The sequence below is a fragment of the Trachinotus anak genome, unplaced genomic scaffold (genome assembly GCF_046630095.1).
Source record: "Trachinotus anak isolate AG129_WGS33_773 ecotype Australia unplaced genomic scaffold, CSIRO_AGI_Tana_v1 ptg000007l, whole genome shotgun sequence".
NCBI lineage: Eukaryota > Metazoa > Chordata > Actinopteri > Carangiformes > Carangidae > Trachinotus > Trachinotus anak.
Genome location: NW_027273858.1, coordinates 8,515,347 through 8,539,895, shown reverse-complemented (window position 1 = coordinate 8,539,895; position 24,549 = coordinate 8,515,347). Strand labels below are relative to the sequence as shown.

Here is a 24,549-nt window from a genome sequence, read left to right as displayed (position 1 = left end):
CGACACCTCTCTCCCTGCCATTTCTCCATCTGTCACTGTGCTCACATGGTCTCTGAGCTCTAAGCACAGCAGAGTGAGCGAATCAGAGTGGACTGCCAATACAGGGCACACGATGACATATAGAACACACACACACAAACACACTAACGCTGCAGGATAACATGCACGTCAGAGATCTAGACTAACAGAAGAGAGTATGTCGAAAAAGTGACAGAAAGAAAGAAAAGGGAGAGAAGAAGGTAGAAGTGACCGACTATGAAAAGGATAAAAAGGTAGAAGAGGTAAGGAGGGATGCAGGTGAAGGAGGAGAAGGGGGGAGGGGATGAACTTGGCTGGGTGTGTGTTACGTGGGGCACAGTGTCGCTTTCCCTCGTCCTCCTGCAGCTCCACTGGAAACACTGACGCTAACACAGGATGACTCTCGCTGGAGGGGATACGGCTGGGTGGAGAGAGGGATGGTAAGGAGGACGGATGGAGGTAGGGTGAGAAGGAACCCTCCAGAATCGGTCAGCCTCATCCTCCACCTCCTCCTCCTCCTCCTCCTTCTCCTCTCCCATACCAGATAAGCACAGCAGGCAGAGTGTGGAAATGGGAAGGGGGAGGGAGACAAAGAGAAATAGATGATGGCATACATAACAATGAGCTTTCAAAACTGGCACACGTTGGGCCATTAGCTGAGCCCTCTTCTTGCTTATGTTTCAATTCACTGCCCAAAGACTTTTGATGAGCTTACTTTCTAGTTTATGTAATTACAGTGGAAACAGAGTCATTTACATAGATGCTGTGTAATCAAGCTATCTTGAACAGCCGGGTAAATTATAGCCATATAGTAGATGTATAAAAGCATAATGCTACATATAGCCTTCCTATAATGCATATCCAAAAATAGGTTTGGTTTCAAATCAGAGATCATTTCATCTGTTGATACTGAATCTAGCAGTGTCCTCTGCTCAGACACAGATGGCCCTGTGTTTGCAGGGAGTGATCAGCATGCTGACCTTCACTTTTAATGACTTGTATTTCCCAGGCAGGAAATTTGAGCCAGATGCAGCATTGCCTTCATGAAATCTGAGCGTGGAATAATAGGAATAGCCTTCAGTAGTGCATCTAATATGTTTCCCACTGAATCTGAATGCCACAGTGATTATGAGCTTACTAGGACTTTAATTCGCCTGCCTGCCACAACCCCATTTTCTAATCCTGCAATGTGCATGAAAATGCTCACCAACTGGGCTGTCGTTTACTGTACCTCATGTATGGACAGTTACTGTTTCTGTTACTCTCCCTCCTCTGCTCCAAATTCAGAGGTGATGCTGATGTATGCCTCACACAGAGATGAGTTAGGGTGGCTTCCCTACTATAATTCATGATTCAGTGTAGACTATAGTGCAGTCTCTCCCCTGCCTTTAGGAATAGCATGACTCAGGGGTCCCACAGGCGCAGCTGCAGAAACCGTTGTCTGCTGAATAGATAAACAGTCTGTCGCCTCTCCTCAGGGCGCCTTGTATAACACTGAGAGGGACAAAAACAAATAGAAAGTGACACCGCCTCACTCTGATCCTCCCCGTGCAGTATGAGGAGGAGATGAGGCTGCTTTAGGAAATATAAGGATGAAAATGGCTCCATAATGATCAGGTTTTACTTCTGAATGGCCAAATACTGTTCTAAGAGGGGCCTGCAGCTGTAGTGTGTGTTGAGCCACAGTTTACCCTCGAACTTGACCTTTTATGCCTTGGCAATCCTGTCTCTGTGGGCCACTGATAAAGAGGGTGTAGTAGTCCTAAGGGAGATAATTGCAAACACACACACACACACACAGCTCAGCATAAAGTATGGCTTTCAGGCTATGAACTGACAGGGTTTTCCGTTTTATTATGTGCCATTATGTCTACAACACAAGAAGGATGGTCTGTGGGAAGCAGAGGGACGGCGGCTCATTCATTAAGCCAGAGTCATCCCCCAGCTCATCACTGTGTGCTCCACTTGCACCTGCGCCCCTGCGAGAGTGGGCTACACCTCACCAAATAAGGACATGAGAGACCCTTACTGTGACGACGTTGGACGTGGAATAGGAAAGAACGGGAGTGTGTGTGTGTGTGTGTGTGGACGGTCTGCATTGAGACCTAAACCGAAGATGAACACCGGGCTAATCTGGTTACATAAGAGGCCACTGAATTTGCGGAACGTCTCTGCACTAATCCGCTGAACTATTCATGTTCAACTGTCCCGCAGCGGAATAACACACACACACACACACACACACACACACACACACACACACACACACACACACACACACACACACACACTTGTGGCTCTGAAAGGCACAGAAGCGCCGCTTGCATGAGGAGCGCACGACATGAGATAAACGCACAGGCTGACCGGCATCTTTGCGCTTTACCGGCTGTTTCACACGTTTCAACGCGTCTCTGCAGAAGCTGCTATGCTTCACGGTGAGAAAACCTGAACTGTGGCGGGTTTTTTTTTTTTTTTTTTCCTTCGCTGTTGTTCGCGCCCGTGACGATTCCGCTGACGCGCCACTAGCCGCACCACCCAGGAGACAGAGAGGAGAGCTGCGAGCGGCAGGGGGGCTGACTGGAAACCCGTCTCTCTTTCTCTTTCTTTTCTCCTGCCTTGACGACCGTGGACCGAAAGCCTGCTGTTGTGCAAGTCCCGCGGACGACGTTTAACCGGCGACAGCAATTCACCAGTAGCATCATCCAGGCTCTTCTGCAGAGATGGAGGTACCAGGCTTGGCGCACAACATCACCAGTCCATTAAGTCCCTGCGAGGGGATGATCAAGGACCTGAGCCTAGACGCCATACAGTTATGCGAACGAGATGGTAAGGAGAGGTTTGCCTGTGTTGAGATATTCGCGATTTATATCGGTGCATTGGGGCCTGTTCTTATTTTCAGAGCCGCTGCAACGCGTGCAGACTGTTTGTCATTGGTTTTTTAGCTGCATGCTGTACCCTTATTGTGTGTTTGCAGGGAAGTAGGGGCCGGTGGCTCTGCCGGTTCCTTGGATGGATGGTGCGCTTGTGCTTGTGCGTGTGTGGCGTGGCTGAGCGTCTTTACAGTGGCAACAATTTTGTTCATTCATAAGAGAGGGGTCCCCGCTCAGAGGAAATGTATATATCAGCAAACTGAATATGCTCAGGCGAGGAAACAGTATTAAGCGATGAGTGTCTTTCTTTCAGCACCACAGACATGGACAGAGGCCGGCAGCCACCCCGCCTATAACCGCTGCTTCTGCTCTTTTTCTTAAGGGAGCTGCCTTAATCAGTTTATTTGCACATAGTGCATGGCAGCTTGTACTTTTTATGCTCACAAGTGACTCTGTTTTTAATCTCATACCCCATCCTCAACTCACAAAAACTCTCCCCCCGGGTTTAAATGTGTAATTCATCAAGTCATCCACCTGCATCTATGGTGAACAGTCTGTCGCTGACTCCCCAGAATCCAAAAGTTTTCTGGATATTTACCATCAAATAAAGGAGTTGATATGAATGTGATCACAGATCAGAAGGCATCTATAAGGCTAGTTTTACAATGTCAGAATGGATGAGCAGTTTTTACACGAGCCAGGCTGAACCCTGATGCGAATATAATGGTGAGGAGGGAAAAAAAGCAAGTCATCATCAGGAGAGAATGAGAGGCTCAAACATGGCTGCACCCACATGTGTATGTGCACAGGCGGTGCAGCCCTACACACCCATCAGTGAAATTACAAATCAATGATTCCACATCTGAGTCAAAGCTCATGCAGGCAGAGATCCCTTTTCATTTCAGATTGTAGATTGATTCACATGCATGGCAGTCAAATGAGATCCCACCTTTTTGCATGTCTGAATGGATTTCATTTTCTTAGCTATAGCCTCCCAGATTCTCTTGATCGGCATTTGGATTGGCCGGTTAAAGTGCATGGAGTCAGTGGTGTGTCTTCGTTGAGCCTTCAAATGACCCCCAGCATTTGATCACAGTGTAGTCACTGTACCACACTGACTCGTTTTCTCATATGCCAGAGCTGCTTCTCATAATGTAATACAGCAGGATGCATTTTATATCCTCTTAGTGCTTTGCTGGCCTCATTCTAAAGCTGTAATTTTAATAATGGGGTGCAGGCTGGGGCTGGACTTTGGATCCTTTTGCTAGAGTTGTGCCTCCTATGCTGCAGGTTTACAGCTTTTTTGATAAGCCTGGTCTTTGCAGCATAACAACCACTTTCCTATTTGTCAAGTAGATTGCCCTTTGTGTGTCAGTAGTGCGTCTGACACCCACATATTCTCTGTTTATGGAGCAACACAGCCACAATGTCTACCTTCTATGTAGATTGTCTACAACAATTGGTGGATGTGGTATAGCCAAGTAGCTTCTAAAAAATGCTAGTTCAGATACAGCAATGTTATAATTATGTCCTATAAATGGTTTACATGGAAGACTCCTATTACCATCTGTGCAGTTTAAATATTACTTCACAATGCATGCCAATGTCATTATAATCTGGCCATATTGCAGCTTATATACACAAAAATTCACTCGTTAATATGGACAACAACAGCTTTTGACAGACACACACATGCTGTATCTGTATACTATGAATGTAAAATGCAATCCAGTGAAGTACTTCTTCAGGAAACAGTAAGTGAAGCATGTGATGTTAAATTCTGTTCAGAATGCATTGTTGTGTTTGGATTAAATTAGTGTTCCTGCTATTTTGACCACCCTCTGAATTTTGACGTAGTAGTTTCTTATTTGACCTCTAGAGATATTGTGTAGTTCACACTTTCCTTGCCACACCCCATGTAGAAGTCTGCATAGCCCACTTTTAGCTTTCTTGGAAATGGACTGCTTTGTTATCGGGCCAATATGCACATTCTTCCAAGGACCATATTCATTTCAGTTTCACATAGCTTTCTAAATTTATCTCCCAAATCCATTAATATTTAATTGCAAGCAGGAGAGGCTTATGTGCCGATGCTGACGTAGCAAATGGAAATGCATGCAGCTTCAGTAGTCTGTGGGAAAGAGCTCTCTCACACACACTGAGGACTGTTTTAGCATTTCAATGTACAAAAGGAGTGTGTGGGCTACAAGTTGATTCTGTGTCTGTCCTGTGTTAGAGGGAGTGTTGCAGCCTTAATGGTTCAGTTTAGTGATGGGGTTGTGGCATGAATAAGTAGGGGGTAGGGAATGTTTGGCTAAGAGTGGAAAGTAGTGGGAAAATTACAGAATCAAAAAAGAAGTCTCTGTCACTGGTTTGCAGAGGTATGGGGACACAGAGAACTGCTTCTATCATGTTGGAAGCTACTGGATACAAATTTGTCACCAACCTCTGCAAGGCTGACTGGGACCACCATTTTGATTTTATATCCACAGTTAGTGCGTGCTTACAGGGGGTAATGAAATACACACAACATGTCTTGCAAGACCTTTGCGCCGTGGCTGCTGACATAATTAAGTTGCTGTGATGGATGAGTGCCATTTATGCAACCAAGTACTGTGTCTGCGCTCTGTGAAATCTCTCTGCCCAAAATACTGCCACTCCAGCTGTGACACCCTCAGTCTGGCAGTTTGTGTGTGTGTATGTGCATGTGTCTACGTCAATGATAGATAGACAGATAGATAGGTAGATAGATAGAGCCTGCCAATTTCTAATCGATGATGGCATTGTTTTCTCAATGCAGTGTCACAACACTTAAACGAAAGGCTTACTTTTTAATCCCTGCAAAACCACAGTGGAGCTGAGAAACACATTAAATAGGGACTGGGGGAAACAATTATGCAGGGGCCTTTTTTTTTTATTTCACTGTTCCAAATGTGCTGCAAGACAAAAGATTTTTGGTAACCTTCTAGTCATGTTCCTCTGTTGATGGTAATGTTGGTCTAATGGTCAGTCCACCGCTTTAGTCCAAACCAAAATATCTCAACAACTATTGCATGAAATTGCCATGAATTTTGATATAGCTATCCAAGATCCTCAGAAGATAAAGTCTACTGTTTTTAGTATCCCCTGACTTTTCCTCTAGCACTACGCTGAGGTTGACATTTTTTTGTTTTTTGTTTCCTGTGAAATGTCCCAACTACAATTGATTGATTTAAATGAAATTTGCTATCTAGATATCCGTGTTCCCCTCAGGATGGATTGTACCAACTCTGGGGATTAATACGCTTCACTTCACTTAATCTAGCTCTATCGTCAGGTCAGTTTTTTTTCTCTCTCCAGTGCTTTTCTTGCTGGACATATCAGGAGCCTTTGACCACTGCATCCTGCTATCTGTACTCTCCGATATGTGCGTCTCGGGCAAAGCGCTTTCTGGGTTTGAATCCTATCTCACTTGGCACTCCTTCAATGTGTCATGGCAAGGACGAACATTGCTATCCCATCCCCTCCCCACAGGGGAGCCCCAAGGATCGGTACACCATCACTTTGGGTCCAATTATCCACTGGCTTGGCTTCTCATATCAACATGCAGACGACACCCAACTATACCTATCGTTCCTGCCAGATGAGCCCACAGTCTTGGCTTGGATCTCAGCTTGTCTCTCAGACATATCCACACGGAAGAAGGAATGCCACTAACTAAACCTCTCTAAGACCTAACTCTTTGTCATCCCAGCCAGTCAGTTTCTCCATCACAATATCAGCATCAAAATTGCCTCACCCCAGGCAAGGCTCCAGGAAACCTGAGTGATTCAGCTATCCCTCTCTAACGATGTTGCATCTCTGTCCCATTCGCACCATTTTGCACTATACAACATAAGAAAAATCAGGTCTTACCTGACTCAGTACACCACCCAACTCTTGGTACAGGCCAAAGTCTCTCATCTCAACTACTAGGGAGCAGCCAAAATCATACAGATGGTCCAGAATGCACTGAAGCATCTAGTCTTTGATCAGTGCAAAAGGTCACATGTCACTCCACTGCACATTGACCTCCACTGGCTACCCATGGCCACCCGAATCAATTAAGTCACTAGATTTTAGACATTGGACTTCTGGGTCTGCACCCATCTCCTTGAGCTAAATCATACAGGCATGCGTTCCTTTTTTGGCCACTGCATTCCTCCAAGGAATGTCGTCTGACACTGCAATCCCTGCACACAAGGCAATCACAGTCCAGACTGTTCTCATTGTTGGTTTCTCACCAGTACAATGAGCAAAGAAATGCTATCAGAGCAAGGGCGTCCCTCTCGGTCTTCAAAAATCTTTTGAAGACTCATCTCCTCAGACAGCACCTCCTCTCCTAACACCACACTGTAATATGCCTAACTAGGCGTGCAGTGCAGTTCAGTACCTGATCTCCTTGCACTTCACCCCATAGAACAGATTTAGTACTTCGAACTTACTTCAAGGTCTCCTACTGCACTGAAGCTTTAGTCCCGCACTTGTCAGTCGCTTTGGGTAAAAGCAAATGAGTAAATGTAAAAGTAAATGCAAATACCTGCAAATTACATTACCATCAGCCAGTGAGTTTTCACTGCTAATTAGCCAATGTTAGCATGGTTAAAGCCTAAGCTAAGATGTTATGTTAGCATGCTGATCTTAGCTTTTTCCTCATGCATTAGCTACTGTTGTTGTAAATATGTAATTTTTTGTATCTATCTATATATTTAGTAGCTACATTATTATATTGTTATTATGTATCATTCTAAATATTTGTTATTGCAGTTTCTGCAGCTTTCCTGTTCTCTGCACTGCCACTTTGCTGCTGTAACACTGTGAATTTCCCCACTGCGGGACTAATAAAGGCGATCTTATCTTAAAGCGCTGCTGTATCAAAGGGCAGACTCTTAGCCTTGAATAGTCTGGTAAACTCCTGTGATAACTGTTACTTGGTGGACTTAAGGAGAGCTTATCCAATATGTTCCAACATGGTGCAACAGCAGGCCGGCCTTATGACATAAAGCATCGACTGAGTAAGCAGGCATCTTGGTTTGGCCAGTGTTCAATGTGAGCAGTTGTGCCATGACTGTGCTGGCAAGATGTACAGGTCCCAAGCAGTCATCTATCAGCTGCTAATATATTTACTGTCATTTGACTTCACTATTTTATTTAAGATTGATTGCAGTTTCTGACCGTGAAAATCAGTTTCAAACATTCATGTTAATTTGCCATTCAGTGCCTGACTGCTGGTGCATAATATCCATACAGAAAATAAAGACTGGTGCTACAAAAAAAAGCTTAAGGACTTTACAGCAGCCTGTTGTTTGAGAATTCAAATTCTATGCAAATGAGAAATGATGACTCATTCTGGTCTTGGAAAAGCAGATCTGTCCTCCCTGAGGGTCTTCTATTTCAATAATTTGTAAGAATAGGGATGTGTCAATTCTTAGCCGAACCCATTTTTCCACTGAAGTTTGTGTTATTAAAGTGTCTTTGTTCGCTATTCGGGAGCTTATTGATTTGTAAAAGGTAGAACACAGACTGTGTAACCCTGATGAACAGGGCATTGTTTGTCTCACTCTGAGAGAAAGATGCTTTTCTTTTGGCAGCTTCTCTCACTCTGAGCATGGTCTTTGTCTCAGTCTAGCCTGTGCATCGAGAGAAACAAGCCGTGATTTCAAAGGCGTGCAAACATCAGTGCCTAGTGAGTGTCTGTTGCTCTGCTCATGTCTTCAGTTCAATTTTAGACCTAACACTGCAACTTAAAAAGTAGGAGGCTCGTCTGTCTGAGTGCCCACTTGTGCAGTCAAAGGCAGTCAGTGCTACTATCATCTGCCAGTTCTTTTTTTTCACATCATACACCTGCCAACAATATTGAAAATTGGTTTTTCAACAGTAACCTTGAATGAAAGTTGACTTGTTTTGAAATTAAGAAGCATGGACCTTCAAATGGAGCACCATAGTCTCACATGGTCAGTGCTTTTATGACAAACCACCACTGCAGCTGTGAGTACATTTACATTGTGTAGATGGCCTGAATGGAAATTAAATCACTTACCTCTCACCAGTAAAGAGCACTACAGAATCAAACCAGGTGTGACTGTAACAAATCCAACCACAGAGAGCCATTAGGATGGCCCTATGTATGCATGTTAACAAGATTTTTATTGATCCTTCTGCATCTATTGCTATTCCACACTGACATTTGACTGCACACTGAGTAAAAGGGCAATACACAATAAGGTCCATTTGATAGGGTTTGGCAGAATCGGCTTTCCACCTGCAGTCGTGCAGATATTTCTTTGTGCTGCATTTTCTCTGCTGAAGCATGTGCAATGCTTATATCTATCAAGCAGAATGTCCTCATATGTCATGTTGAACCCCCTGTACATGTGTGCACAGCATGAATAATCTGTGCTCCTAAGCTCCTAAGCAAGGGCTCTAAAGCTGACTCTCATTTTGCTTGATCATGATTAGGCAAAACTCCCCCACCTTCCACTTCATGCATAGAATTATAATACAGTGTAATAGATAATAAAACAAACTGACAGAGGAACATTACAGTGTAATTGGTTGCATGGTGAAATTATGACTCCACAAAATTAATATTTGCTACAGTCACAACCCTGGTGCAAGTACAAAAAGCTGGGGTACAATACTAGCATATAAATTCAAGTCACACTGAGGGTTTAGGCCTCCCGTTTGAGACTGAAAAAGGTTTTACCCTCTCTCTTAATGCTTGACCTTCATCCTTGGCTTTCACTCCTCCATCTTTCATCCTGTGCTCTCACAGTCCCAGAGGATTCAGAGTGGAGCTTAGTCACTGGATCTCACAAAACCAGTGTGTTTACCTGCAGGCAAGCTACCTGGTTTATATTAAATTTGCATTTAGATTCTTACTCAAGTTGTGGTTAATTGTATTTAATCTTTTTGATAATGGATTTGTTAGCATGTTGGAAAACTGCTTAATTGAATTTGTTAACTGTAACATTGTGTTTTTTAAATAAATTCATGTTTTTATATTGTTTCCTTTTTTAAAGAACATGCAGAACAGGGAACAGTTGTGGTTGCAGATCTCTGTCTCATGAGCATTTCCTTAGATTTCTACCTCCAGAGCTTGTTTTCCCTGATAGCATCACTTTTAGCTTGACTGAGTAGCCTTCAGAGTGTAATGTCGGCAATATCTGACTGTGTTCGGAAAGCCTTACTGTGCCTCCATTTGCAGGTTCATTAGGAGAGCATTAGAGTAAACAGGAGCTACGTCAGCATGAGTCTGAAGGAGGTGGGAGGGCAAAGACCTACATCGGGTCGAGCGTTTGAAGGGAAACATCAGTGTTGACATTCACATTTTGAGGAGCAGAGGACAAGGAACTTACTCTGCTTCAGGCACAACACAGCAACTGAGTTAGCAGGTTTTTCATCTTTGCTGTTTGGTTTAGGTTCATGTTTACAGTCATTTACTGCAGGTAGTCTGAGTAATGAGGATTATTTGGGATAGAATGAGTAACTTGAAAGGTTATGTTTTATTGTCAGTGACGAATCAGCACAAAAGTGAGTGATTAGGAATTCCTATAAAATATGCAATAGTATCTGCATTTGAAATAAACTTGTACTATCTGTTCCTTAGGCCTCCATTACTCAGCATTTTTGTGAAAAGTCTGAACTTAGGGATTTTTTGAAATCTTCCAAAAAAGTCCCTAGCAATATTTCATTTCCTGCGGTTATATTTCATCTTTCCCTGGTACGGATGTCAGAGAGTGACAGCAGCCCTTGTAGTTTTTTTGTTTTGTTGTTGTTTTGTCAGAGGTCAGCAACAGAAAGTCTCGGGGGGGGGCATTACAGTGCTGAGATCACTGTCTGGCCGTGCACTTTCTGACAGAGGTCTGCACCGTCATGTCCTGTGTTGACCCTCTCAGTCTAAGCCAAACTTATCTGCTCCTTAGGGTTTAAGTATAATGAGATGGTCTTTAAATGTGCATCAGCAGCAGGATGACATGTTTGTTACAAATGAAAGCAGAGAGTCTAGAAGTGCCTGGATCGTGTCCATCATAGTGCAGCTAGGCTGAGGACGCAGCTGCTGGCTTGTTTGCATACTGAAGAATCTCTCCAGTGCCCCTAGTATATAGTTTATCCACGTGCATTAAATCTAGATAATATGTTTAAAAACACTGACTTACTAGAGTGTGAAGTTTTCTAACATTTATTTTCTGTGAAAATCGTCTTTCTCACGCTAACTTTATATGTGCGTAACATATATTTAGATGCAGTTCATCTTGAGCAATGTTGTCCAAGAACGTAACAATAAGGGGTCTGTCTGTTTAGGTTAAAGATGATTATTTGCAGTAATCAGCTAGTCGTGATTAGGAACTAGTGATTAGGACAAAAGTGGGGGCGGGGGGGTGGGGGGGGTCTGGTCTCTGATGTGGCAGTAAAGACTATACATTTGCCTCTTATGGACTTTATTTTAAGACAGTCATAAGTCATCATCCGAAAAAGAGCCAAACCGGAATAAAATTGCAAGGCAACTATCAAGGGCAGGATACACACTGGGTGTAGGAGTGACCTTCAGTTTGGCTATTTCCTAAAGTGACTATATCTACAAATGCTCCGCTGTTAGCGAGTTGTGTGGAGGCGAGACAGGAGAGTCCACACAGCCCAATTATGGGATTACCCTTTTATCTCGCCCTCTCTCAGCTGATGAGTGGAGATGGATGTTCCATGCTCCACTGCTTCTGCCATTGTTCACTCTCTATAGAGTAAAGTTGTGTTGTGCATTACTCCCAAATTCTACATTCTTGAATTTTACTCACTGTCGTGTTTAGACCCCAGGGCGTGCACAGAAAACACATTGTTGCCATGCCAAGTGGGCGTCTCCGAGTGTGACGCAAAGTCTATATTCATCCTAATACTACAAAGCTCTCATTCAACTATTGACATTTTCATTGGCCTCCGTGCGCACTTTGGGTTGTACTCCTTTGCTACATGTTGTGTTGCTTACAGGGACCTGACAAATGGATGAGAAAAAACAATGTTGTTATGGCCTCTCTGTCTGTGAAACTGAAATTTTCCAAGTTTACCCAACTTAATTAAATGGCCGAAGTTCTGTGACTTTCATCTCTACTTGAAATGATGTTGTCGCAGGCTAATGTGAATTGCCTGCAGCATTTTTTTTCTTACTGCTGATTATAAATGAATCCATCTCTGTCCAGAGGGGAGGGGATTCAATCAGCAGTGTTTGAAATATTTAATGCCACGTATGCTCTGGGAAGAAGATAGGTGTATGTGTGCAGTGAGGGGCTGATGTGTTTCCATGGCAACATATATGGTAGTTGGCAATGCAGGCACTTCTTTGTGCATGTGTGATATGGCAGATATACTATAGTGAGTGCTGTTTGTGGAATAATTACTGAGAGACTGTAGAGGTATGGGGGGTTTTATTCAGTAAGAAAGAGAAGAGGGTGAAAAACGTTTCTCAGAAAATAAAAACGTGACTTGCGATCACTGATCAATGTCTCTTAACACTCAAGTCATAATGAGCAAAGATTCAAAACAGATATTGTATCAAATTCAACTTAACTTCACTCATCAGAGCACTCATCTGTTTTCAAAGGATTACTACAGTTAATATGAATGAATATGTCATTTTGTTTTGGTGCAATTTGTTGTTCTATTCGACATTGATGTGAACCATAACGTCAACATTACTTATTGTTTTTTCAACTTCACAGGGAGCAAATCCCAGGACGGCAGCATCTCTGAGATGGAGGAGCTACCTGTTCCTCAGAACATCAAGATCAGCAACATCACCTGCGACTCCTTCAAGATCTGCTGGGACATGGAGGCGCGCAGCAAGGAGCGCATCACACACTACTTCATTGACCTGAACAAGAAGGAGAACAAAAACTCAAACAAGTTCAAGCACAAGGTAACACTTGAATCAGCTCGGATAAACAGCAACACTACAGAGAGATGACTCAACAAAAGGCCTCTTGTTGAGGTCTCGCTGAGTGGATTTTGCTGCATTTCATAAAAAGGAAGGAACGAGAGGTTTGGTAATAATGTGATTTACCGGGAGAAAATTGAAAAATCACACAGAGCCCCTAAAGCACAAACTAGGCAATGTGCCAGTATAAATCAAGATAAATCTTTGAGTACCCTTCACCAAATTACAAAATAATATGAATAATTCTCGCAACAATCCATTCCTTTATTCAAACAGGTAAAAGTCTCCTTGAGATTGAAATCTCTTTTTTAGCAGCTACCTGGCCAAGAGAGCAGCAAAAAAGTATTGTTAAAACAACAACTATAAACAGTATTATTCTCGATATACAATCTCCACTTCAGGCCACTTCATGGCCATAACCATTCTGCATTATCATATTAGCAACACTGATAGTTATTTCAGTGCTACAAACATCCTGAGGTGTGATCACCTTTGATGTTTGAATCCTAAAATGACCGATTTGAAGCTGAAACACGTAACATAGGTTCACCATGTTTTTCCTCAAGATAACCTTTCTTTTCACGCTTGAGGCAAAAAAGACTCATTTCAAGGTGGGTTTGTTCAAAGACTCCACAGCGAGCTGTTTTTCTCCGAGCTCTAAATGGCTAATATCGCTCACACAGCCTGAAAGCAGTCGCAGCAGCAGGAAGGCTGCAGCTCCTTCAGTGGACAGTCGGTGATCTGGTTTGATCTCGCAGACTCCTTCCATCAGCCCACTTCCTTTCCTCCTGTAGTCACTTCCTGAGTGCTGTGTAGTTAAGGGTTTCCTCTCCGATAACCATTGCATCTCTCGTACCCTCTGTTTGTTTATTCCCTCAAGCATACGAGTGTCCAGGCTGTGTGCCTATCTTTCTCTCTCTCTCTCTCTCCACTGATCTTCTCCTCCCAGCCCTCTCTTATTACTCAGGCTCTCTGCGCTGGACAGTTCTAGATGTTTTGTGTCTGGGTTTTCGTCCTCCAGGAGTCCCAGCCTCCTTGTCGCTCTCTTCCCTCTGTGTGTTTGTTTCCTTCTCCTGGATGGGTAAATTATGTGCTTGGTGTTTGGTTTGTGCAGTCTGTCCTCTTTCCAGGTCCTCATGGTGGAGAGGAGGTTGTGTGGCTCGATGTCCTCCCAGATCATTTCTTCATTAACGCTTACAATCTGTAACGAAATGTGTGCATATGTGTGTTTACAAGCAGATGTCTGCAAATCTCTGCATGTGGCTGAAAGAAAGCCATAAACGGAGAGTCTTTTTCTGACTCATTCCTTCCTGTCATCATTCACCTCATTTCGCCTTCCCTCTTCTCTTCCTGCACTCCCAGGATGTTCCTACCAAGCTGGTGGCCAAGGCAGTGCCCCTGCCCATGACGGTTCGGGGCCACTGGTTCCTGAGCCCTCGCACGGAGTACACCGTGGCCGTGCAGACCGCATCAAAACAGACTGACGGGGACTACGCCGTCTCCGAGTGGAGCGAGATCATCGAGTTCTGCACTGCTGGTGAGTAATACAGTTCACAGTGCCATGAGCGCATACATTTTCAGGATGTAAGACATCACTGCTGCCTTTGATTTTTGGAAGTGACCGACAACCACAGAAGACAACAGTGGAGGGTGTTTAGAGAAGAATGGAGTGGATGATAGAGCACAATACAGTATGAGTGTGAATATTAAAGGGAGGCTCATTTGTACTGAGTGAATGGAAGATGGATGGAGAGATGGAGGAGGAGAGGGTGTGGAAAAAGAAGGATTAGAGGAAGGAGGGGACTTATGCTGTATATCTTCTGATGCAGAGGTCACTGAGTTCAACATCGCTGGCTAGAGGCTTAGAGTGGGGGAGGGGAGAAGGGGAGCGGGATGATGGTATAGAGACTTGAGGGCAGAATTTATCAGAGAGGGTGGGGAGGTGTGCAGTGGTGTAAAACACACACCACGTAATCACAACATTAACATTTGCTAATTAACACTTAACACAAAGTACAGGTGAAGGTGATAGGAATGTCATCAGTTTATCATAAACCAAAGTATTGACAAATAGAAACTCTGAGCAGAGGTATTAGGATTCACCCCCCGCCCCCCTCCAGGATTACTAGGATTGAATATCTGAACCAAATTTCATTGCAATCCATTCAATAGATGTCAAGACATTTCACTCAAAGCCAAAAAATGTCACCCTGCTGGTGGTGCTGGAGAAAAAAATCAGGGGACCACTAAAATCATTAGGATTCATAGTTTTGGGACCATGAATGTCTGTAAGCCAATAGTTGATGACATATTTATGTCAAGACCTAAGTGGTACACCGACCGACTGACAGACTAGCATTGACATCCCTGGAGCCATGAAGCTTGTAAGGCTAAAAGTGCTGTGATGATGGTGTGTGTGTGTGTGTGTGTGTGTGTGTGTGTGTGTGTGATGAAAGCATAGTAAGAGAATATGATGGAGAATTCTTACAGATGCTGCCAAGACCTTCAATTACTATATAAAAAAAAAGGGCTGAAGGTCAAAAAAGGAGCTACTCTGCTGAATGACTTTTTCTTCAACATGCAGAGGCTTGAAAGCTGCTTGACATTACAGTAATAAAAATCAACCTTTCATTTTTGTTCAGTTCAAATTTATTGTTGCAATAGAGAGCAGAGTATTTTTTTTCTCTCTTACCCAAATCTTCCTCAGTGATGTGTTCAAGTGCTTGTGGCAAAATTGGAATGGAAGAAAATGCTTAGATCGTTATGATTTTTTTTTTATATGCTTTGGATAAACTCCACAACCATTTGGCAGAGCTGCTTACATGGTGGTGAGTGAAAGTAGATTATATTACGAGACTGACTGACAATGATTTTGGTCTTAATGCTGACTCATTTAAACTTGGAGACGGTAGGGAGAGAGGAGTCTCGGGATCCTGGAGTACGTATTAAGCACATAGTCACTGTTGTTCTTTATAATTAAAGAATTTAATGAAACTACTGACATTTGATTAACTACTTACATTTGTGACTAGTGACATTTGTAAATTTCCGATCCTCCTGATAATAACCCCATCAGGCCTCTCAGGTCATTTTTTAGCTGGACCCAGAATTAGATCCATGTCTGGTCGGGGCCTTTTCAGTTACTGCGGTCCTGTTCTCTGGAACAAGCAGCCTGCTGACTTGAGGTCCATTCCAACTATTTCCACAGAGAAGTTCTGTTTGGTTGTGTTGATGTTATTGGGTTTTTCAGTGCTGTGCATTTTCACATGTGTATATCCACATTTTTATATCCTGTCTTTTAATGTAAAGCATTGAAATGCGCTGGATAAATGAAACTGGCATTTCGGTTAATGATAGCATATTAATTTTCAGGATGATTTGCGTGTGTCTTTTTTACAGATTACTCCACAGTGCATCTAAACCAGCTGTTGGAGAAGGCGGAGGTCATCGCTGGCCGTATGCTGCGTTTCTCTGTCTTCTACAGGAACCAGAATAAAGAGTATTTTGATCATGCCAGGTAAGCAAGAGATGATGACGTAGTTTTAGATTAATGCATTCCACTCCAGAGGAAACTGCTTGTAGCCAGTGTAAAAGGGGCATTCAGCTGAAGAGTGCAGCTGCACAAAGCATGTTGCTTAGTTCCACAAATCCACACACATACGTCAAACTACTGTAGCAGCAACTTCTGCTTAATATTATTCTGAGGAGTCATGGATTCCTGTAACATCCTCTGCTCATGTGCAGTAGAGTGCAATAGAAAATACTGCCATTTTTTTTCTTTGAAAAGGGCCAAAGCCTTGTGTAACTCTGCCAGACAATAGCAGACAGTTGTTAGGGGATGCAGGGGAAAGAGAAGAGGAAAAAAAAAACATGCTTGTGGCAGCAAAAGTTGTCTGTTGTCTGTTTTGATGTTAGAGAAGTGACAGCCAGAGGAAAAAAGAATACAGCTGGAGAAGCCTGTTTTAGATGTTTACAGAAACACTGTCACAGTTACTGTGTACACTGCTGTTTGTCTGTGTTGGTGTGAGTGCATTTTCTCCAATTTCCTGTCTTGTCCTCCTACTGTAATGGTGTTGTCTTTTCCAAATGGCCTCTCTCTGTCCTCTCCCTCAGAGGAAGAGCTCACTGCCTCACAAAGCGCACACTCTCTGTACTAAAACCATAGCTTGTTAGCACTCTTTTGTTGGAGCTTTAGAGCATGACGTCATCTGGACAGTCTTCTCTTTTGCTGAGTTGCAGCTGCTACAGTTTACTGAAAGTGCTTCTGTTAAACTGCACCACCATGTGGGGACTAACAGTACTGACATTACTACTTGATGAGGCCTCTGATCGTGTGACCTGAGGTCAGAGCTGAATAATTTCATAATACCCCACAACAAAGCATCAATTATGGATATAATGACAATCTCTGGAGTGATAGCAGTATAATTGCAATTCATAATTGGAGCTCCAGAGCTCAGATTTACTCTGTGGGGGAAGATATGCGGCTGCTACAGAAGCCTTCATTGCTTTGAATGTTCATCTGTTAATTTGCGGTCTGAAAGCTGTTTTTGCTTTCTGGGAGTTTGTCACAATGATAATATTTCATTTTCAATGAAGTAATTTTCTCTCTTGAGGTTTCTATGAGACAAACTGGACTTAGTATGCTAATATGATTACAGCTCCAGAAGTAATGAAACATCTCCATTCCATTTAGAGAGTTCACTCTGTTTACTGCGTTATGAGACTCTTAAACACTCAGATAGCTTTTGGCCATGTGTCACTTTGTCTTATGAGATTTTCTGAAACATGATAAAGTGTTGCTAGTGCTTTACAACAATTCCAATTGGCTGAGGGAGGGGACAGATTAAAATAAAGTGCAGCTTTGTTATTGATTGGCCCTAAAGGGAACTGATGAGATGATAGCTGTTTATTCACAGCCTATTTTATTCTCTTTTATCTAAACTGCAGGGAGGTGCAGGGGAACCGAATGCTGCCATCAGTGAAGGACAACAGTGGCAGCCATGGCTCACCCATCAGTGGCAAGCTGGAGGGCATTTTCTTCAGCTGCAACACAGAGTTTAACACAGGCAAGCCCCCGCAGGACTCCCCTTATGGCCGCCACCGCTTTGAGGTTCGGGCTGACGCACTCTTCAACCCTGACACCAACCTGTACTTTGGAGACTTCTACTGCATGTATACAGCCTACCACTATGTTATCCTGGTCCTGGCACCAAAGGGCTCCAGAGGTGACGAGTTCTGTAAGCAGCGGCTTCCTGCACTCGACATCACCAACAACCGCTTCCTTACCTGCAAACAGGATGAAGAGGGTGACGGTGGTCTCGTGTTTCATCATGCCCAGGACGTCATCCTGGAGGTGATCTACACTGAGCCTGTAGACCTGGCGCTGGGCACAGTGGCTGAGATCAGCGGGCACCAGCTGATGAGTATGTCCACAGTAAATGCCAAGAAAGACCCCAGCTGCAAGACCTGCAACATCAGTGTGGGACGCTAAGAAACAGCAGATTGTAGGAGAGGAAGGGAAGGACTAGAGGCGACTGACCTCTGTACACACAGAACACCCATGTACTGATGAAGCAGACCAACACATGCATGAAGCAGCAGATTTAGTAGGCTCCCAGACATGCACACCAACATATCTCTGACACCGCTCTGTACTCTCAAGAGACCAACATTCCCAAAGAAGAATGGAGAAAAATAGGAAGGTACACACACTCCGACACCCGCACCATTGTCTCCTCATCTGTAAAGGGTTACCCTAAATGTTGAAAACATACATTAAAACATACCTAAAGATATCCACATAAGGGACCGCCAGCTGAGAAATCTTAACCTGGGACACCAACAACACAGAGTCATCCATCCACCCTGCAAGTCAACACTGGTATACTGACCAAACCCTTTAACTGTACTACGAAACATGGGCTGCTTCTTTTCAATTTCCTGTTTTTTTAATTTAAACTATTGTATCATATTTTGTTAATGACCTTTGCCTTGTTATTATGGATATGCTGTTGATCGAGTGTCCACAGTCTGTGTGGACAAGCATTTTGTTGTTTCCAATTACTTTGACTGTTTGTCTTTCTAGAAATGTTTTGTTCTTAGTTCACAGTAGACAAAATCAGACTTCTTTTTACCTCCTACTAGTGGCACTGACTGGTACTACAATTTTCTAGGGCTGCAGCATCAAGTCATCTTACTTCATACCAAAGGTATTAAAAACCAGACATGAAACTGCTGTGGAATCTAAACAGTACTAATGCAACAACCTCTAAAATGTGTACTCACTAAGTCTCTGATGAGCAAGTGTGAATTACCCATTAACTTGTTAACCTTTAAAATAAAAAAAAAAAAAAAAAGCATGATGCAGTTCTGTGCAGCATGAGTATGAAAGCTGTCAGTACCTCTACCTGGCAACCTTTTCTGCAACATTTGCTCTTATTTTATTGTAGTCAGTGGAAAGAAAGTAGAACCATAAACTGTGTTTAGCAGAATAAATGTGAAAAAATATTTATTTTTATCGATACATTCATATATATGTATATATATAGAAAATTATATAAACCAGAAGTGCACAATGTCAAAAGCTCTGATCATTGTCAAAAACGGCATTTAGTTGGAATAAACTTAATATAGGCAAAATGGGGGGATATAGACAAGTTCAACAGCAAATATAACTTGCACTACGATGGAAAGGTTCACCAACGTTCACATATTTTCCAAGGTGAACACGTAAGTTGAATGTTCACAATTTAGATCAACCATGAAATTCTAAATGCATATCATAGCACAATTCAGGATTAAAAAACTGACATGCACAAAAACTACAGGATTGTCTCACTGATTGCATTTAAGCTTACAACTTTTTTTGCCAAGATAGATCTTTTTAAAATGCAGTTTCCACATTAACTATGGACAAAGCTGTTCAAAAATAGTATTTTGGCAAGGAAAAAAGCAAAGTGCCATAAAATACATACAGTATTTAAATTACTAATATATAACATTAAGTTGTTACAGCTCTTCATCTTTGACACAGATTAGTGCTACATAACATACGCTTGCTACATCAGGTTTATAATAAGATACGTCATGAATGACAAGGGATGTGTTTCTGGGACTAAAAAAAATTCTGCAGTAGCCCAGTATTTCAGTCAGATCATCACCAATTTCCATCACCGTTTCCCTCATGTAAAGTGCATCAACATAATGAGCATGGCATGAAAAAAGACCAGACCCACCATCCTGATTTTTTACGATATGATCGAGTCTTGTTAGGTTAGATAAAAGTCCCACTGTGAGTTAACTCAACTGGTCTTGGTTGAGTCCTGTTGTTTACTGAGCAGGGCCTCCAGCAGACGGACCTTCGCTTTGAGGTTCTTATACTGGCAGTACTCCTCCGCCATTGGTCCACGGTCCTCCTTCTGACAAGCCCTGTTAAAAATACACGCAGGAAAGAAGATGAAAGCAAAAGGCAAAGCTTCTTTTTGTAGTTTCCAAACAACCTGCAGCAGCTTCCATAACTGGTTGATAGTCCCTATGTTGCCTTACTCAGATAGCTTTGTACAGTGTGTATTGTAATCAAAATCTTACTGTATTTACTTTGGAGGACTAACATGTACAGTACAAGGATGTGTACAGTTCAGAGCAAACGTCTTCTATCTCTTTGTCTCTTTCCTGAGCTCTCTGTGCTGTATTAACGTTACGTGAGTGTGCATTACACTGTCGTACCATTACGATGGAATTTCTTTCGTGGATGTTTTGTTTTTGTTTTTCACAAGGCATTGTTGAAAACCAAATGTTCCAAGTTTATTAAAAGACAGAATAAAATTCAAACGCCAAGTAGTTTGGATGTTCTGTGTATGTTATTTGTGTGTGTAACCTTTACCTGCCAGTCTGCGTGTAGAAATGGTCTTCAAACTCTCTGAGTGCTTGGTGAAGTCTCCGCTTCTCTAATCGAGCCATGCGGAGGTGATCCAGTAATTCTTGTCTGTATGATAAAAGAATCAAACGTATCTTTTATTTTATTTAATTGTCTATTTATCTGTGCACTCAAATTAATTGTAACTATGATGACAAATAGGTTAAATAGACTATTCTTTTGACCCGTATTTGAAAAAACAGATTTTCCTGTGTCTTTATGATGATAAAAGATACAGTAGTGTAATTGAAAACTGATATCAATTGATTCAACAGCTAATTCTGAGTTGTAAAATAAACTGAAAATCTACTGTAGAACTAGGATCAGTTTTCTGTTGCTGCACAAACCATACCTGGAAGCTTCATGTATGGTTGCCATGGAGATGATCTGTGGCTGGAAACCTTTCACCTCCTCCAGTGGGGACACCAGAGGTGTGTCAGACATTTCTAGGGAAGACAGCTGCAGCGACTCATCTGAGGACACACACCTGGGAGGTTTCAGCCAAAGTGGCTGCTGCCTGGGGCTTCGCTGTTTGGGACACCCTTCATCTGAGCCCTCCTCTTCTTCCTATGTGTGTACACACACACACACACACACACACACACACAGAGGGAGCAGTTTTCTGTCAAACTAAACACTCGTTAAAAAAGATGCAGTGAACCATAGAAGAAGAGAGATCAGAATTGCTCGTCAAGCCCTTATAGAATTGAATACAATTTGTCTAGCCTGTTGTAAGTGGGTCACCAACTCAATTTGAATATTAATTTTAGCATTACCTTTCCCACAATCATTTATTTTTCTGAGTGAAGTGTTTCACAATAGGTTGATGTAGCTCTTATATCTGGCCACTAGATGGCAGTAGAGTTCTTCTGCAGTGAACTTAGAAGCCACTGTGAGAGGGTGTATGCAGAGATCTCCTCCCTCCATTCAAGACAACCCTCTCGTTTTCAAAATTCTGTATTCAGTTTTAGATGGTTACTCACAATGGTTGTAATGACTGTTGAGGCAGCAGAAAAAAGCAGCAGCTGCTTGAGAAGACGGTAGCGATCGTAGAAAGGTTTCATCAGAGTTCGCTCTTGCCTGGTACTCTGAGGAAATACAGTTAGAAAGAAACACAAACGGAAACCACTTTGTTAATGGTGGTAATATGCAAAGAGGAAGAAGGAGAAACCAATTAAGTTGGGACAGAGAGAAAAGAAGGAAACTACTCAAGTGGAGCTACCAAGTAAGAAATATGAGATATACAATATACATCCAGGTTGGTCTTACCGGTCGGCCGTGCAGACTCTCAAAGTAGAGCAAACACTTCTGCATGCTAGTCTTCTCCATAGTCATCTGATAATGGGTCATTTCCTGCACATGTAGGCACAGGGAAATCATTATAATAAAATAAACAAATAATCAATCTGGTCAACAAATTTCATAAATGATTGTAATGCTCTGTTTGCGTGTTTACTACTGCAATTGAATAATTCAGGGAATCTGACCACTGAACTTATGTAACAGCATTTCTGTATGTGGTGAAGGCAATTCTGCACTATCAACCTTAATGTTGTCAGGCAGTCCCAGCTCTCGCCGTCTTTCCTTCAGTCTGTTGGTTATAATGTTGACTGTTTCCTCGACATTTGGTTTGGTGTTGCTGTTGTTGTTTAGTTGCTGTAGCTCAGTCCCTGTTAGTGCTGCCTCCCACTGGTCTATGTTGGTCCTCCGTGTTTCGGCTGGTGGGTTATAACGCCCCTGTCCTCTCAGTCCCCCTTCTTCTGAGTGTCTGAGCTTTAGCTCTAAAGGGAGGAGCAAAGATTAAAAAGCAAAGATTAGAGAATATCCCCAAAATGAATGTATATGCGTGTATGAACTTTGTTTTTTTTTTTCTTACACCATTAATCATCTCACAATCCCTCAGATTTATCTTGTGGCCCTTCGGAAGGTCCAGACCCCTAGGTTGGGAATCACTCAACTAAACTAACTATATATAGAATAGTAAAAACTAGCTCCACCTTGACCAGCTACAGCACAGAAATGATACTTACTCACTGATGTATCATTATGAACAATCTAATAATGTCAAATATTATAATAGGTCAGTCACAGGGGCCATTTTCTGCAGAATGAGTACTTTTACTTTTGATATTTTAAGTGCATTTAGCTGATAAAACCTCTGCACTTTTAATTAAGTAGATTTTAAATGTATTGCATTGTAATATTTTTACATTGTTGTATTGGTACTTTTACTTAAGAAAAGATATGAATAAAGCAATCATTAATACACGTGCTTGACTGTGTCTTTATGTTTTTGTAACTGACCTTTAAGCTGCTTGCGACTCTTGATGAGCTCCTTCATCAGTCTGGCCACCTCTGGATGGGCTGTCTTGTCATTTTGGGCTGGCTGAAAAAGAATAACAACAAACTCTAGCAGGACAACTCTACCCAGAACAAGCTGGCCCCTTGTTCTGCTGGCTCCCAGGTTTACCAGCATCCTTTGTGCTGCAGCAGCCCTATCCACCAGTTGACTGTGTAACAAACTGTATTTTTTTCAATGTACCAGTAGAGGGAGTAATTCACTCTAGTATGATGTGTGTGGGTGTCATCAGCAGCAACAGTTTAGAACTAGAACATCACTAACACACCCAGTCACACATGCACTGAAAAAAATCAAGAAAAATTGAACCCCTCCATGGCTCTGAGAGTGCTGGTTATTTGTTCTGGAGGAAGGCAAATATAAGTTTTAGACCCAAAGGAAATAACTTCCAGTCCAAAAATGACTTAAGAGAAATCAGCTGTCCAAGTAGTTCAGATTTCCCTCCTCACCTTGTAGTGTTTCTCCTGTTCAAAACGCTCTTCAAAATGCCTGATCCTCTTCCTTAGGGAGTGGATGTGTCTGTTGAGCATTGAGATGGACACAGAGCCCTCGTCTGGCTCTGTATGGATGCTGCAGCGAGCCCTGAAGATAGAAAAGTACACATCAGCATTCTTGACATTCTGCATATTCATACCCTATTATGAAACGACTCTTACTTCTAACATGCATCTAACTATGAGCAACTGATTGCCTAACATACAATAGTAGCCATTCAGAAATCACCTCATTAGCATGTGATAATTTCCAAAGCAGGTCCAACAGGGCAAGAACATTAAGATTGAGACTATCCAATGAGTGAGCCACTATTTCTAAATAGAGTGAGTAAGAAAATTGCCGTCTTACATGCGAATGTGCTGTGAACACGGTGAAGAAGGAGCTGTATCAGGGTCTAAGTTGTACCGCAGGCTGTGGCTGAGGTTGGGGCAGCGCGGTGAGGGAACGGGGCAGTCGGTTGTCGTAAAACGAGAGAGTAGCGGGCTGGTATTAGGGCCTGTCGGGCTCGATACGGTATCATCTCCTGAAATTTCCTTAGAAAGAGTTTCAGTGGACAGGACAGGACTGGACTCTGATGAATGAGGTGATGGGGTGTGTACTGTAAGAGAGCAAGAAAGAACAAAATATTAACTGAAACCTACATTAATTTGGACTTTTTTTCATATTTATTCTGTTAGGATAGATGGGAGAGCATGAGACATGGGAGAGAGGGAGAGAAGGGGCACAGAAGGAAGGAGAATGAAAGAATGACAAATCTCTCACTCTTTTAAGCAACTCATATGTGAAATCTTTCTTGGGAAGATTTTATGGTTCTTGCCCAAAACAAAGACATGAAAAAATAAAGGAAAGTGTGCAAAATATGTACATTAGTGTCTCAAAAATATGATATATGTGCCAGTTCATGTCACAGGTGGCTGTACAGTGATGCAACAGCATTATACCCGGG

At 42.5% G+C, this 24,549-nt stretch overlaps 2 protein-coding genes across 4 annotated transcripts in view; one reads left to right on the top strand and one right to left on the bottom strand.

Moving 5' to 3' along the window:
- Positions 1-2,289: 2,289 nt before the first annotated feature.
- Positions 2,290-20,673, top strand: LOC139622728 (phytanoyl-CoA hydroxylase-interacting protein-like). 2 transcript variants are annotated; one of them, XM_071480267.1, is made up of 5 exons: positions 2,290-2,844; positions 12,617-12,813; positions 14,194-14,368; positions 16,231-16,348; positions 17,782-20,673. In XM_071480267.1, exons 1-5 carry the CDS (start codon positions 2,739-2,741, stop codon positions 18,323-18,325), a joined length of 1,140 nt encoding a protein of 379 aa, XP_071336368.1. In that variant the 5' UTR covers positions 2,290-2,738; the 3' UTR covers positions 18,326-20,673. The 2 variants fall into 2 exon arrangements, with proteins under 2 accessions (XP_071336368.1, XP_071336369.1); XM_071480268.1 differs by lacking the exons at positions 2,290-2,844; positions 12,617-12,813 and adding an exon at positions 12,844-13,912.
- LOC139622724 (protein FAM13A-like) overlaps positions 19,316-24,549 on the bottom strand; it is a 19,940-nt gene continuing 14,706 nt past the window's right edge. For both annotated transcript variants that reach the window (XM_071480261.1, XM_071480262.1), the window contains exons 13-21: positions 23,952-24,201; positions 23,558-23,690; positions 23,054-23,135; positions 22,295-22,530; positions 22,019-22,102; positions 21,733-21,837; positions 21,102-21,316; positions 20,717-20,818; positions 19,316-20,262 (exon numbers count right to left, since the gene is read on the bottom strand). In XM_071480261.1, coding sequence (XP_071336362.1) covers positions 20,136-20,262; positions 20,717-20,818; positions 21,102-21,316; positions 21,733-21,837; positions 22,019-22,102; positions 22,295-22,530; positions 23,054-23,135; positions 23,558-23,690; positions 23,952-24,201 — 1,334 coding nt within the window. In that variant the 3' untranslated portion in view covers positions 19,316-20,135. The remainder of the gene's footprint in view (positions 20,263-20,716; positions 20,819-21,101; positions 21,317-21,732; positions 21,838-22,018; positions 22,103-22,294; positions 22,531-23,053; positions 23,136-23,557; positions 23,691-23,951; positions 24,202-24,549) is intronic.

What these genes read in the sequence shown, in the direction of transcription:
- LOC139622728 (XM_071480267.1), top strand. Translation starts at nt 2,739, where the DNA reads ATGGAGGTACCAGGCTTGGCGCACAACATCACCAGTCCATTAAGTCCC. An exon ending in CATCGAGTTCTGCACTGCTG is followed by an intron (nt 14,369 to 16,230) that starts GTGAGTAATACA and finishes TCTTTTTTACAG; the next exon opens with ATTACTCCACAGTGCATCTA. An exon ending in GAGTATTTTGATCATGCCAG is followed by an intron (nt 16,349 to 17,781) that starts GTAAGCAAGAGA and finishes TCTAAACTGCAG; the next exon opens with GGAGGTGCAGGGGAACCGAA.